This window comes from Eptatretus burgeri, chromosome 5 (genome assembly GCF_056783735.1).
Source record: "Eptatretus burgeri isolate ZD-2024b chromosome 5, Ebu_testis_v1, whole genome shotgun sequence".
NCBI classification, from domain to species: Eukaryota; Metazoa; Chordata; class Myxini; order Myxiniformes; family Myxinidae; genus Eptatretus; species Eptatretus burgeri.
The window spans coordinates 24,775,851-24,792,515 of NC_140965.1; the positions used below are offsets into that span (position 1 = coordinate 24,775,851).

The 16,665-nt window shown below is 44.8% G+C and overlaps 1 protein-coding gene across 11 annotated transcripts in view; it reads right to left on the reverse strand.

The window, feature by feature from the left end:
- The window catches only part of LOC147026089 (T-box transcription factor TBX4-like), a 198,510-nt gene that overhangs the window by 15,716 nt on the left and 166,129 nt on the right, over window positions 1-16,665 (reverse strand). For all 11 annotated transcript variants that reach the window (XM_085881136.1, XM_085881135.1, XM_085881137.1 and 8 more), the window contains 2 exons: window positions 14,444-14,596; window positions 9,123-9,238 (listed from right to left, as the gene is read on the reverse strand). In XM_085881136.1, the coding sequence (XP_085737262.1) occupies window positions 9,123-9,238; window positions 14,444-14,596 (269 nt within the window). The remainder of the gene's footprint in view (window positions 1-9,122; window positions 9,239-14,443; window positions 14,597-16,665) is intronic.

A 16,665-nucleotide genomic window follows, 5' to 3' on the forward strand; every position in this document is an offset into this window, starting at 1 on the left:
AATTAATATTTTTCCTTCAATCCAATATGGCTGCCAAACGATGTGTCATAAATAAAAAGTGGGAGAGAACGTTTTGTTTGCCATGGGAGAGGCGGTCATACATGTGGAGTTTTCTATCTGTTCAGCGGTTTCAGAGAAGAAGACTTTTAAAGTTATTAATTTTCAATCCAGTGTGGCTGCCATACCATGTGACCTCGTACAACATAAATTTTAATTCTCCCTCTAATGTGGTAGTGAATCATGCTTGTTAAGTTCTGTGTTGATCAGACAAGGTGCGTTTTTCTATCCAAGATGGAGGCCAAACCATGTGACTTGTGACATCATAATTTTACCATATATGCAGACATGGTTGTGTATGATAGTTGCTAAGTTTCACTTCGATAGGATATGTGGTTCCAAAGAAAACATTATTTAATATTTTTCTTGAATCCAACATGACTGCCAAACCATGTGACCTATCAATCATTCATTAACAAACTTATATTCTCTACTCTTGAGCAATACTTTTATGAAGTTTCCCCTTGATCTGTGAAAATTTTGAAAGGGAGTGTACACACTATAGGCACTGTACATGGTCTAGGCTCCTGGAAGAGCGATGACACAGAACAAACGAGAAGGGCACTCGGTGGAGCGCATAAGTCCACCCCGTAATGCCTGATCCACAAGAACATATTGAGCCCAATACGTTATTGAAATATCGTGCGATATATCGTTTTTGAGCCCAATCTCTCAGGTCAGGTCAGGTATGGGAGCATGTGCCAGAACAGCGCGTCGCTGCGTCCACTTTCCGCCGGTACTCCAGGGGCCTCCGTCTGGCCATCCCCCAGGCAGATGCCAGGCCCATCCCCATCTCCTTGAGATGATGGTCAACCAGCTGCAACCATGAGGCACGTGGTCGGCCCACTGGCCTCCTCCACTCATGAGACTCCCTCGCTGAGAGAATCTGGTGAGCAGGATCAGTGTCAGGAAAACGAGCCACATGTCCATACAGCCGCAGCTGACGCTCACGGACTATGCAGGTAACAAATCTCATCCGAGTCTCTCTCAGCAACCGCTCGTTGGACAGAAAATCCGACCAGCGATAGCCAAGGATTCTCCGAAGAGACCTGGTACCATAGGAATTAAGTCTCCGTCTCAGATCCTTGGTCAAAGTCCAAGTCTCGCACCCATAGAGCAAGACTGGAAGTACCAAGGACCTGAAGACTCGGACTTTCGTCCTCCCGCACAGGTACCGGCAGTGCCACACCCCATGATCCAGTGAATCCATGACTCCCCAGGCCCGACCCAGACGTCTATTGACCTCCGGCTCACAACCTGCGGAGACATGAATATCACTGCCAAGGTAAGTGAATCTATCCACCACCTCAACATCCTCACCACAAACAGACACAGACAGGACAGCAGCATCCAAGATGTCACCGAAAGCCTGGATCTTAGTTTTGACCCAAGAAATCCGTAATCCCAACGGCTCCGACTCCTCATTCAGCACCTCCAGGGCCCCCAAGAGGATGTCTAAAGTCTCCGCAAAGATGACTGCATCATCTGCAAAATCAAGGTCCGAGATCTTGACATTGCCAAACGATGCACCGCAACTTGATCTCTCCGACATCCTCCCAAAAATCCAGTCCATACAAGTGCTGAAAAGTGTGGGGGCCAGTACACATCCCTGACGAACTCCAGTAACAACTGGAAATAAGTCAGAGATGGTACCACCACACTTCACAGCACTCTCAGTACCAGAGTAGAGTTCAGACATTCACTCATTCACCAATCACCAATCACCAATCATTGACCAATCTCAATGGTGAAGAATCACTTGAAAAATTCAAGTAGTTGGATCCGGATCCGGATCCAGATCTTCACCAAAATCTAATCAGTTTGTCCTCATCACACACCAAGCCTATCCACAAAATTTCCTCCAGATCTGTCCACAACTTTTTGAGATATCCTATGCACAAAGAATCAAATAGACAGACAGACAAACTTAGACAAACAAACACACAGGCAGAAAGGGGTGAAAACATAACCTCCTTCATCTTCAGTGGTGGAGGTAACAAGAAAAAGAGCAGAGATTGCAGACCCTCGCCAGGACTTCTTTTGAGTGGTGTATTTTTATTGGTTTTTGGGTAAATCCAATGTGACTGCCAAACCATGTGACCAATGTCATCATATGTGTGAACCTTTTATTCCTCATGGACAGGCAGTCAGACGTGTAAAGTTTCGCCTCGATCTGTTCAGCCTCATCAGAGATTTTTGAAGGTTTTTTTTTGACTTTAACAATATGGCTGCCGAATCATGTGACCGATGACCTCATGAAATTTATTTTCTGTGGACCATTTTATCCCGAGATGACCCTCAAAATTTTTGACAATGATCGGATGTGGCATTCTACATATGCAATGATGACGTCATAACGAGGGCACCTATGATATGTGCCAAGTTTAAATTTTTTCCTTTGTGTGGTTTCAGATATACAGAGGTCCAAAGTTTTTTTTCCATTTTTTCCAACATGGCTGCCACACCACGTGACCTATGATGTCATAATCATTAAAACATTCCACATGATAAGTCGCACCAATGTCGTCTCGTCTCAATGATAAGTCGTTGTCTCGTCTCAATCTCGACAATGATAAGTCGTCTCAATCCGACAAGCGGTTGTAAAGAAAAATAATAAAAGTTCTGTGCAGACAAACAGACAGAAAGACAAACAAACAAACAAACAAACAGAAAGACAAACAAATGGACCAAATTGCAATACCCTCTCCTTCGGCGACGGTAATCAGAACACAACATAACACAGGGAACAGCATGAGAAAGGCAAAAAACCAACAGGGCGGAGGGAGAAAATAGACTGAGAAGGACAAACAAGGGATGCAGGTAACAATGAGGGGTAAGAGAGAATGCAAAGAGTGGACAATATGGATACATAAGCAAAATTGTGATTGACCAGTTTGTGATTTGTCAAGGTCTGAGGAGAGGGAAGAGGCTGCTGCCTGTCTGTCAGAAGGAAGAGAGATGTCACTGCAGAGAATGGAGTCATAAGCAAACAGATAAAAAGGATTATCCAGAGTCGGTGAGATCATTGATGAAGATTAGGAATAATATATGGGCCGAGAACACTGCGTGGGGGTACTCCAGCTTTGACAAGGTGAGGAGATGAAAGGGTTCCGTTGAGAGCCATACGTTGGCTACGAGAGTGGATGATGTCAGTAATCCAAGAGAGGAGTCGGCCTTGGATTCCAAAGGAAGACAGTTTGGAGAGCAAGGCAGGATGTCAGACTGCATCAAAAGCTCGAGATATGTCGAGATATGTCGAGAGACAGAGAGAGAGAGGGAGAGAGAGAGAGAGAGAGAGAGAGAGAGAGAGAGAGAGAGAGAGAGAGAGAGAGAGAGAGAGAGAGAGAGAGAGAGAGAGAGAGAGAGAGAGAGAGAGAGAGAGAGAGAGAGAGAGAGAGAGAGAGAGAGAGAGAGAGAGAGAGAGAGAGAGAGAGAGAGAGAGAGAGAGAGAGAGAGAGAGAGAGAGAGAGAGAGAGAGAGAGAGAGAGAGAGAGAGAGAGAGAGAGAGAGAGAGAGAGAGAGAGAGAGAGAGAGAGAGAGAGAGAGAGAGAGAGAGAGAGAGAGAGAGAGAGAGAGAGAGAGAGAGAGAGAGAGAGAGAGAGAGAGAGAGAGAGAGAGAGAGAGAGAGAGAGAGAGAGAGAGAGAGAGAGAGAGAGAGAGAGAGAGAGAGAGAGAGAGAGAGAGAGAGAGAGAGAGAGAGAGAGAGAGAGAGAGAGAGAGAGAGAGAGAGAGAGAGAGAGAGAGAGAGAGAGAGAGAGAGAGAGAGAGAGAGAGAGAGAGAGAGAGAGAGAGAGAGAGAGAGAGAGAGAGAGAGAGAGAGACGCACAGAGAGAGAGAGAGAGAGAGAGAGAGAGAGAGAGAGAGAGAGAGAGAGAGAGAGAGAGAGAGAGAGAGAGAGAGAGAGAGAGAGAGAGAGAGAGAGAGAGAGAGAGAGAGAGAGAGAGAGAGAGAGAGAGAGAGAGAGAGAGAGAGAGAGAGAGAGAGAGAGAGAGAGAGAGAGAGAGAGAGAGAGAGAGAGAGAGAGAGAGAGAGAGAGAGAGAGAGAGAGAGAGAGAGAGAGAGAGAGAGAGAGAGAGAGAGAGAGAGAGAGAGAGAGAGAGAGAGAGAGAGAGAGAGAGAGAGAGAGAGAGAGAGAGAGAGAGAGAGAGAGAGAGAGAGAGAGAGAGAGAGAGAGAGAGAGAGAGAGAGAGAGAGAGAGAGAGAGAGAGAGAGAGAGAGAGAGAGAGAGAGAGAGAGAGAGAGAGAGAGAGAGAGAGAGAGAGAGAGAGAGAGAGAGAGAGAGAGAGAGAGAGAGAGAGAGAGAGAGAGAGAGAGAGAGAGAGAGAGAGAGAGAGAGAGAGAGAGAGAGAGAGAGAGAGAGAGAGAGAGAGAGAGAGAGAGAGAGAGAGAGAGAGAGAGAGAGAGAGAGAGAGAGAGAGAGAGAGAGAGAGAGAGAGAGAGAGAGAGAGAGAGAGAGAGAGAGAGAGAGAGAGAGAGAGAGAGAGAGAGAGAGAGAGAGAGAGAGAGAGAGAGAGAGAGAGAGAGAGAGAGAGAGAGAGAGAGAGAGAGAGAGAGAGAGAGAGAGAGAGAGAGAGAGAGAGAGAGAGAGAGAGAGAGAGAGAGAGAGAGAGAGAGAGAGAGAGAGAGAGAGAGAGAGAGAGAGAGAGAGAGAGAGAGAGAGAGAGAGAGAGAGAGAGAGAGAGAGAGAGAGAGAGAGAGAGAGAGAGAGAGAGAGAGAGAGAGAGAGAGAGAGAGAGAGAGAGAGAGAGAGAGAGAGAGAGAGAGAGAGAGAGAGAGAGAGAGAGAGAGAGAGAGAGAGAGAGAGAGAGAGAGAGAGAGAGAGAGAGAGAGAGAGAGAGAGAGAGAGAGAGAGAGAGAGAGAGAGAGAGAGAGAGAGAGAGAGAGAGAGAGAGAGAGAGAGAGAGAGAGAGAGAGAGAGAGAGAGAGAGAGAGAGAGAGAGAGAGAGAGAGAGAGAGAGAGAGAGAGAGAGAGAGAGAGAGAGAGAGAGAGAGAGAGAGAGAGAGAGAGAGAGAGAGAGAGAGAGAGAGAGAGAGAGAGAGAGAGAGAGAGAGAGAGAGAGAGAGAGAGAGAGAGAGAGAGAGAGAGAGAGAGAGAGAGAGAGAGAGAGAGAGAGAGAGAGAGAGAGAGAGAGAGAGAGAGAGAGAGAGAGAGAGAGAGAGAGAGAGAGAGAGAGAGAGAGAGAGAGAGAGAGAGAGAGAGAGAGAGAGAGAGAGAGACGGCCTTGATATATTTTCTGATATTGAGGACCTCCACCATTGTTGGGAGAGTTAATGCAGCATGTCGAAGGTAGAGTGACGAGGCCTGAATCTGAATTGATGATCTGAGATGAGGCTGTTTGAGAAAAGGAATGATTTTATGTTAACTGCGATGATGGATTCCATGACCTTACTGATGGTTGTAAGGAAGCAAATTAGTTCTGTTGTTAAGGGGATCCATTTTTGCACCTCTTTTTTTTAATGTAATGCTGTGATGTAGGCTAATTTCCAAGCAGATGGAAGATGACCTTTGGTAAACGACAGGGTGAAAAGGGCAGAGAGAGGAAGCGCAAGAGCAGCAGAGCAGCTTTTTAGGACTCGTGAGGTGATGCTGTCCGCTCCAGTTTCAGTCATAGTCGAGGGTTGCCAGAAACTTTCCCCCCTTTTCAGGTGCAAAAGACACAGAATTCAGGAGCAATTGGGTACGACTGGGAAGGATGGGTCCAGAGAGGGTGGGATTAGGGACACAAGAATTTGAAGCAAACACAGAATTGAGGCATTCGGTCTTCTCACAACTGGAGTCGGCTGTGGTGCCATTTGAAGTGAGGAAAGGGATGGAAGGGGAGCATACACCAGAGACTGACTTGACAAGGCACCACCGCTTTTAAGAAGAGGGAGACAAGTTTGAAAGTTCATTCTTGAGATTGGATAGTTGTTGTTTTCTGGAAATTCTGAAAGTGGACACACACTTGTTACTGGCTTTTTGGAATGATCTGAGGTTGCCTTCGGTCATATTTGGCTCATAGGAGGACAATGCAAGTTGTTTTAAAGCAACAGCCTTACCACAGGATTTAGAGAACCAAGAGTGGGAGGATGGGTAAGACAATTGAAGACGAGATGGGATGAATCTGTGCATAATCAAAATAAAGACCAATTACTGCATCATAGTCCCAAGAAGGAAGATCATTGTTCTTCCAAGAAGTAAGCCAGACATAACAACACACACACAAACACACACGTATATAAACACACGAACACGGATATATTATGCACCGGTAAATACTTACAAAATCTATTTTTATTTGAAGTTATAAACTTAACTTATAAGCAATTGACTGATTTCCCGTCTGCTTGGATCATCAGCTGGGCACCTTTTTTTCATTGAGGTTTCGATCCTTTCAGCTCAGAATCTCTCTAAACGGCGGATCCACAACCCCGGTCGCAGGTCCACATCAGTAGATGACTCAACATCAATGGACCTACAACCTCAAAGTTGTGGTCAGACGGTCAACACAGCAACGCAAATCCTTATTCAAACTTATCGAATTATTACTTTTAGTTAAAGTATTATAAGAGAGAGCAGGTTTCTGTGGAATAATTCCCAGGTTGAATCAATATTAGGGGTGATGGATATAGGAGACCAGTCTATCGCCATCATCTATCTCTGTCTATCACCCTTACTTACTTACTTACTTGTCTAACTTGTCTAACTTCTCGGAATGAATGAGGCGCCTGTGTCAGTAGTTTTGTGATAAGGATTGTCCAAGGGGTTTGCCTTTTCTGGGATGACTTTCTTTGATGACACTGCATTTCCTGTAAATAAGTTATTTTTACTTAACAAGACCATTAGTTGCCAACATGCTCCATTGCCTCTTTCTCTATTGGTTAGACACAGTATGTAATTAGTAGATGGGAGTTTTGCGCCGTGGTTTTGCTATGCTAGACGTTAGTCAGTGTCTCCACTGGTGCTTTCGCTCGGCCATACTGATTGGATAGGGGTGGGGTGCTGAGACGGACAAGCCTGATCTGGGGGGACCGATTTGCTGGTAAAATAACGAAGGATTTGCACGTGAGGACCTTGCTTGAATCAATCATATCAGACAACGTCCATGGAAGCTGAGCAACTCATCGTGTTGCAGAGTTGTCTGCAGTCCATTGGCTTCAGGGTCAAAGATCGAGAAGCTTGTCCGAGTAGCCCCTCATGATCCGGACGGCAAACTCGTAGCAATATATATCTCCTGGGGGGAATCCAGTCTATGCTGATGATGACCAAGGAATCAGAAACCTATCCGTGGATTGATTCCTTTCCCCAGGTGGTAGGTTGACGACTGATGTCTTTAGGCTGATGCCAATGAAAGCTGACCGATGACTCAGTTAGCCTTGTAGCTGCTGACTGCATTATACAGTGGGTAGTTATACATTTATCACAGATTATAACTGAACTGAAATGTTAATCTTGATATTTCAGAAATCTGTGCCATCGATGTGATTGGACTGGTGAAAGCTTAACGTATTTTTATGCAAACGCGGAGGCTAATAAAGGGACAAGCCGGTAGGTGGCGATGGGTCGCCGAGCATGGAAACTATAAGATATAGAGCAAAATGGATGTCATATAGCGGATAGGGAATCACCTTAAGATTATGCTTATCAAATCTCATCCAGTTCCATCTACTGATAACTACTCGGTATCCATTTGAATGAAAAGTACCAAAAATGCGGTTTGAAATCGGAAATCCCCAAAGTTCGAGGGGGTGCTGTGGGTGAACAAAGATCTAAATCGAAAATCCGGCTCGATTGTTTGTGCACAATGTATTCCAGACGATTAGTGTGAATTTTCATGACCATCCGACCATAACCCTAGGAGGAGTAGCATTTGGCGCGAAGGCACCTCCAGCTCTCGCATATTGTCGATTTTTGCACTAATTGACCTTTGACCCCTGACCTAAGCGAAATCGCTCAATATGTCCTGAGGCAAAGTTGTAGTACTCGTCGAGTACCATGAACCTACAAAGTTTCATTCGTATCGATGCACTCACCTGGTCACTAAGGGGCCTTCAATTTTCACCAATTTTCGCGCATACCCTAATTGTAGGGGGTGCTGCGGGTAAAGTATTCCATATATCACAAAAACCGGAATATATTTGATAGAGCATCACCTGTAGATCATTTGTGCCAAATTTCATAACCCTACGGGGGATAATGGCTTTCGGAATTGATTTCGCGTGAACGGTACCGATTTTGAAGGTTTTTCGGTTGTTGCGAGGGAACCAAAGCGTCCCAAGCAACCATCACAATTTCCAAAGCACCCGGTCATAAGATGTACCTACCACCCGAGTTTGGTCAAAATCCGCCCACGTTTACTACCAATTATGCTGATGACAAACGAACAAACATCTAAACAAACATCCAAACAAACAGACAGAATTACTGACAATAAGGGTCACCTATTTCGGCGACCCAATATTTCAGCTGTCCAATCCAAGTTTGATTCCTGAATGAATGAGATTTTGTTACTTGTAGTTAAATGCTGGTGCTTCACGGGCAGACGGATGCATCATAGAGTATGCAATGCTGGCTGTTCTATCTGCTATATCTACTATATATTTCCAACATCCCCACCAAACAGACCCTAATCTTAAGAAGGTTCAGTTAATTTCTGAAGAAACCATTTTGTTGGCTTCTTCCACATTGCATAAAACATCACTCATTTTCCTTTCAGAAACCACATTGAGTTAGAACCACATGAAAAGCTTCCTTTTCAAAACAGCTGGTTTGTCCCAGCTGTTTTGCACTAGTTTCAGCACAGGCATGAGCTCAGGGGTCAGCGAGTTTTGTGTTTAGGGAGATGTGCCGTCGACTCACAGCTCTTATCTTTATGGCAATCGTTTTCGTGGAAAAATGGGATACGGATGAAACGCATCCAGGCTGAGTGTATGAAGTATATTTTGGATTCACAGGATGGTGAAAATTGTGCATTGACTATAGTGCAGTGTGTCACAGCAGAATGGACAGCTTAACGCTCCCAGCAGGACATTACTGGTCAGCAGAATGTGTTTGCCACTGTGCTACTCTTCGTACCTTGACCTACCCTGGAAAAGAACGTCCAAACCTTCCTCCACCACCCCCTCCTCCTGCTCCTCCTCCTTCCTCTCCTCCCCTGAATCCCTTTGCAAATGGATTGTTTTCAATCTTCAGCTGTGTTATCTACAAAAAAAAAACACACACACACACACACACACACAATGATAACAGCAACAATAGCAATAGTTGTATAACAACAAAGCAGGAAACATTGTTTGTAAATGATGTATTTATTGCTATTCCACATTTATTTAATGTGTCAAGATGGCGCATCACACTTGCCTCCAAGCTATCTGGTCTGAGTTTGATTCCCAACCAGATTATATTATATACTGTTGGATTAGTGTTTCATAAGGCAGAGTGTGCCACTCTCAGATGATCATTAAACTGAGGACCCGTCTGCTAACTTTAGTTGGTGGACACTAAAAATCCCATGGTGTCGCTTTGCCAAAGAATAAGCGAGTTATCACAATCTGAATGAAAAAACATTTTTTGTATTCAAAGTCAAGGCTCGTGGAAGAGCTGGAACACCAAATGGATCAGGATGCAACAGAACTAAAGGAACAGGAGAAAGAGGGGGAAACACCAACAGCAGAGTTGAAGGACAAAATTGAGGGAGACTTGGACAAATAAGGGTTGTGGGGAGGCACGAGGGGTAGGGGAGGATGCACGAGGTGGACAATTGAGATGGATGTACAGAAGCAAACTCTCAAGAAAGAAAAAGTGGAAATTTGGAAGGAGGTAGGATTGAGGGTAGGGGTGGTTAACTGGGGTAGAAAAGATCATGATTTAGTTCCACCAGTCGACATCAGACTCGACTGGTGCAGTTGGGTGTCAGAAATGACAATCGGGTGCACAGCATGAGACTGGAACTATTTGGTGATCTCAGCGCATTCACAGCGTCCTAACATTCTTCTCACATTTGAGGAGCATGTTGGAAGTGCATTCAGGAAGTCATGAGATCACGACAACGATGTGATGTGTACTTGGCAAGAGCAGCCAAAGTTGTACGTATAGATATGTTCAATCCAAAGTTTGTTTTCGATGGGTCATTTCAGAAAGGCTGCCAACAATAGAACATACCGGCATCCTTGCCGGCTCTTGCGAATATGATGTAAGAAGACCCCAACAATGAATACCAGACACATTTGAACATTTATTGAAGTACAACTTCTGGCATATCTATATGTCAGTTGTTGATGTTCAACAGCGTGAAGCATGCACGTATTTCAAAATTAGCGGGAATGCCACGTCACCACCGAGACCAAGAAACCCCTCTTCCAATACACATTGCTTTTAAGATACACGTTCTCATCAGAAAGAGAAGCCTGGTTGATGCACTCTTCAGTCTGGGAATGTGTGTGTCAAAGACCGAATTCTACAAATAACGACAGACATAGAAAATGGCATTTGCAAGCAATTTGAGGAAGAAAATGGTGGTGTACCCACTGAAAATGTGAATTGGTCTTTACACTACTGGGGCCATTGATATACTATAGATCCCTAGGTCATCTGCGCATGTTCGCGCAGGCATGATGGGCCAAATGGCCTCCGCCTGTGTTAGATTTCCTTATATTTCCTTGTATTTTCCATCTGCTTGAAAATCCACCAACAACAATGCATTACATTAAAAGAAAAAAACGTTCAAAAAACAGATACCTTCAACTACAGCCCTATCAGCTTACTTCCTACCATCAGCAAGGTCATGGAATCCATCATCGCAGTTCATATGAAATTCTTCCTTTTCTCCAACAACATAATCTCAGATCACCAATTTGGTTTCAGACCAGGTTACTCCACCTTGGACATGCTGCTTCTACTCACCCAACAATGGACGGATGCATCAATGTCAGAGATGAGATCAGGGTCATCTCTCTCGACACATTTCATGCTTTTGATACAATCTCGCATCATGCTTTGCTCTCAAACTCTCTGCCTATGGCATCCAAGGCCAACTCCGCACATGGCTTCACTGACTACCTCGACTCTCATAGCCAATGTGTGGCACTCAATGGAATCCTTTCATCCCCTTTTCATCATGTCAAGGCTGGGGTGCCCCAAGGCAGTGTTCTGGGCCCACTCCTATTCCTGATCTTCATCAATGATCTTCCTGGCTCTCTGGAAAATCCTCTTTATCTATTTACTGATGACTACACCCTTTGCCATGACATTCCTCATTTTTCAGACGTGCAGGCTGCTGCCTCTTCCCTATTGTGAGACCTTGACAAAGTCACAAACTGGTCAAACACTTGGAATATGGCTTTCAATCCTAACAAATCTCACACTCCAACTATCTCTCTCCAAAAGGACCATCTCTAACCCCACCCCCATCTACTTTCTTAACAATCTTCTTGAGGAAGGACAGTCATTCAAACTCCTGGGTCTCACTGTCACCCATGATCTTTCTTGGGCAAACACATTTCAAAGTTGGTCGCCAAAGCCAGCCGCCAACTGGGAATCTTCCGTCGTATTTCTTTGGAGCTCATGAACTTCTATCCACCTGGAAGGACTTCATCCACAGCTTGATGGAGTACTGCTCTCCCCTGTCCCCTGCCTCACGTATTGCTCAGCTTGATGCCATAAAAACCAAAGTCTTTAAGATTATTGGAATCTCCCACTATGAAGCTGAGTCTACGGACCTATCACTTCGCCATTGTGGACAGGTCAGTGGTCTCTGTCTTCTTCTGCCTCTTTCCTGGTCTTGCACCCTCTGCTCTTTCCATGCTTTGTCTCCCCCAGTTTTCTGCAGGGCACACATGGTCAACCATCAACCCCCTCCTGGTGAAACTTCCAAAATCGCAGGATAACTGCTCAACTTTCACAACTGAACCAACTTCCACATTATTTTTAATCTCAGTCTTCCTTCCAAGTCTTCACCACCATCTAAGATTGTTCCAAATCCAACACCATAATATTTTGAACTCTTGTTAACCATCCGCTACCTCAACTAATCCAGGTCAGGTATGGGAGCATGTGCCAGAACAGCGCGTCGCTGCGTCCACTTTCCGCCGGTACTCCAGGGGCCTCCGTCTGGCCATCCCCCAGGCAGATGCCAGGCCCATCCCCATCTCCTTGAGATGATGGTCAACCTGCTGCAACCATGAGGCACGTGGTCGGCCCACTGGCCTCCTCCACTCATGAGACTCCCTCGCTGAGAGAATCTGGTGAGCAGGATCAGCGTCAGGAAAACGAGCGTCAACTAATCCCTCCTCCTAAATTTGCAGCTTTCCTCCTTGGAGCTTCCTTCTGTATTAGCCTTGTCCACCCTGTGCATCCTCTCCTGCCACCCCCCCCCCCACACCCCCCAATTCCTCCCCACATCTATTGTTTGGATAAGTGTCCCTCTGTCTACTGTAGGCCCTCAACTCTGCTGTTGGTGTTTTGTCCCTCTCTCTCTCTCTCTATTGTTCCTTTTGCATCCTGTTACGTCCTGATGCATTAAATATACTAGTTCTTCCATGATCCTCGAATATGTATACAACTCCCCCCTTCCAAAAACAAAAAAAACACAGTTCCACAACAACTGATCAGGACTCATTTCATGGCACTGCCATTTCCCTCATACAGCATCCATCACATGAATGAGTCGGCACTGACCGTGGGATCCTTGTCATCAACGAGATATCATCCTCTGACATATAAGTAGCTGCTCTTACAACAATCTACACCTCTGTGTCTCCAGTTGCCCTGAAGATGAAGGAATACACGTCCCCAGTGGTTTCATGCCCTTTATCTCATCCAACCCTTCATCTTGTAGCTGAAGCTACATCAGAGGCGAAGGACTGGCTGAGCACAATTATGGCTTCCCTTGAGAAGTCTGAGAAATTGAACAGAATGACTGGATCACCTGATCTGCCTTCATGCTCACATGTATCAGTCTCTTATACCTTCACAGGCTCTTACTGGACTTCTACCTCTGTTTCCAGACAACTCAAACTCGGTGACCATGATCAAACATTCGATTGACATTGTAAAAGCAGATGTTCTCAACCCTGGTCAAGTCCCAGTGATTGCTGTTGATCAACCACTATATGCTCTGGCCAAGAATAATAATACAGTGATCCTGGCCAACTTCACGTTGAGAAGACGTCATCCTGGTGATGAAAGGTCTGCATATCGAAAAGGCAATGTGGAATTCAATGTGTAAAGGTCGAGTAGCATGATAAGTTAATCTTTCCCAAAGATGTTTTGTATCAACAAATTAACTGGATTTTTTTTTCCTTTTCAGATGTTAGAAGATTGGTTGGAAGACAGTGGGTGGACAAGTGTTCTACTCCAGGACAAACGTTCTTCTAGACAAGTGTTCCAAAACACAACGTAAAGCAAACCTTTAAACCCTCTTTAACAGCTTGATAAGAATGAAAAGAGTAAGTGATAATGTGGGTCTCCTTTCTCTTTCGTACATGTCTGAAAAAATATAAAAAATCTAATTATATATTGCACTGATATTAAATAAGTAAAGAAAAACAACAAAAAAAACAGGGATGTGGGGCAGTGGATCTCTCTTCCCAAATCCCATGGCTCCCCCTCCTGGTTCTGTGCACCCCTTCTCCCAACAATAACTCTCTGCAGCCCTCCATATATTCCCAGAGATGACCATTATCATTCTTATATGGCTCACTGTGCAGAATGTGGAATATGTGATGATCAATAAATATTTGGTGCCTTCACCATATAACCAATAATAGGGTAACAAACATGTTAGGGGGAAAGCTTTAACCTCCGGTATATTCCGTCACTACATGGTTTGAACATGGCTCCAAGTCTTATAATGATCAGCATGGTTCAGAGGTCATGTCTACCAACTTTCACAATTTTAACATAAAATGCACAATTTTCTTTACTATCTGTTGGGTAAGAGCTTGATCTCACACAAATTATTATTATCAATCATAAAAGGTTTATCACTAATGTCTTTCATATGATTTACACCATGAGATACATCTGCACATGTGTGTATGTGTGTGTGTGTGTATATATATATATATATATATATATATATATATATATATATATATATATATATATATATATACATACATATATACATATATATATATATATATATATATATATACATACATATATATATATATATATATACACACACACACACACACACACACACACACACACACACACACACACACACACACACACACACACACACACACACACACACACACACACACACTTCAACCATAAGCATGATAACAACTCTTTAAAAGCCACCACCTCCACACATTTTATCAGAAACAGTACAATGTCGAAGAGAGAAAGTGCAGCCTCAAAATCCCCCGCCTCGATTAACCACATCATGGGCACTACCTGGTGATTCTGATATGAAGTGACAGCTATAAAAGCCGTTTCCGTGTAGGACAGCGACGTACAGGCCGTGCGTGTCGAAGAGAATCCATTCGACTCGTCCGCCCGCACGATGTGCAGCCGTGGTTGATACCTGTGCATGGAGTTGAGAATTATCTATAGATTGAGGGAGGAAAAAAAAGGAAGGAAGGAAAAAGCAGTATATATTAGGGTGTTTCATATGAAAGAAGAAGACTAATGCAGAGCCTTGGCAGATATGTCTTAATATAATACAGTTATTGCGTATGTATGTATGTATGTATGTATGTATGTATGTATGTATGTAGCCGAAATAGCACCTCCTGGTGGTTAAGTGGATGGGAAACTAAAGCTAGAATTCAATATTGTAAAGATATATGTGCACACAAAATAATTTAATTTGAAACAAATTAAATAATGTAACTATCGCAGAACATGGTTATATGAGCTGTTTGAGAAGAACAGCATTTAAGTGGCTCTCGGAGACAGGCTCTTCAGCTGGTAGATTACAATAAAATGACCGTTTTTACAGCCATTTTTCCCTGCTGTGCAGGGGTTAGGCTTTTTCTTGAGGCAATGTTTTATGGCCGGATGCCCTTCCTGACGCCAACCCTGGTCGCCTCTTACGACACACAGGGATATGGTACACCTATTCTAACCGGGGCATACACCGGGACCAGTACACTGGTACTCACTTCGCCGACCTCAGATGGATGACAGGCTGAGTCAACCCCCTGGCGTTAATTCAGCAGCCAACGGGGCTTGAACTCAGGACCCAGGGATCCCAAGCCACCACCCTAACCACTAAGCCAACACCAGGCTTCGGTAGATTACAATAGATCTGAGAATTAAATATCTATATTAGAAGTATATCTCACACAGTCAACGATGCACAGACAGATTACAGCAGCATCTTTTTTTTTTTTTTTGTATACCTTGGTCGAGGCTCATATGAGAGCTAACACACAACTCACAGCAAGGAGGCATGAGACAAGAGGGGCGGGAGTGGAAGGGACAAAACAGTGGGGAACAGACACATTAGGTGAACTGTGGAAGGGAGAGGGATGGGGATGGGACTGGGAACATGGCGAAGAGAAGATGGACATTTCAGCGACTTTCAGGAAGGAAAGCAGGAGAAATGAAGGAAGTGGACTTGGGTGGATTATCGGGGGTAGAAAAGATCGAGGATTTGGATGGGGGAAGATAAGAGGTGGTGGTGAACAGTTGTTTTGAAAGCCTGGAGGGAAGAATGGGAAAGAATAGAGTGAGGAAGTTTATTCCAAAGGCGGGAAAAAAGAGGAATGAAAGAGTGAAGATGAGCAGTGATTCGTGATTTTGGTAGTTTTACCAGAAGGGGGTTGTTGGCGGACCTTGAGCGCCCTGTGGAAAGGTGGTGGGGACAAATCGCAGAGAGAGCAGGGGGGCAAGCCTGGAGAGGAGTCGGTAGAACCCAGAAAGACCACCGACCAACCTGCGGTGATTGGGTGAGAGGCCCAAAGACTCAGCTTCATTGCGGGAGATGCCGATGATCTTAAATGCCCTGGTTTTGACAGCGTGAAGCCGAGAAAGGTGGGAGGCAGGAGCACCAGCCCAGAGGGGAGAGCAGTACTCCATCAGGCTACGGACAAAAGCTTTGTAAATGGTCAGGAGCTCAAGAGGGCCGAGGAAGGAATTAGCACGACGGAGGATTCCCAGTCGGCGACTGGCTTTTGAGGCGAGGTTGGAAATGTGACTTTCCCAGGAAAGGTCATGGCAGATAGTGAGACCTAGAAGCTTGAAAGAAAAGACTTCTTCCAGAGGATTGTTGAGAAAGTGGATGGGGGGGGTTTTGTAAACGGTCCTTTCTAAGAGACATAGTGAGAGTGTGAGATTTGTCCAGATTGAAAGACATGTTCCACGTGTTGGACCAGTTTGTGATTTTATCCAGATCTGCAGTGAGCGAAGAAGCTGCTGCTTGCCGGTCTGAGGGATGACAGATGGTACGGCAGAGGGTGGAGTCGTCGGCAAAGAGAAATAGAGGATTTTCCAGAGAGTCCGAGAGATCATTGATGAAAACCAGAAAAAGAACAGGGCCCAGAACGCTACCTTGAGGAACTCCAGCCTGCACAGGAAGAAGGGATGAAAGAACTCCATTTAGGGCCACACGTTGACTGTGACAGGAGAGGAAGTCTGCGAGCCATGAGTGGAGATGGCCTTGAATACCATGG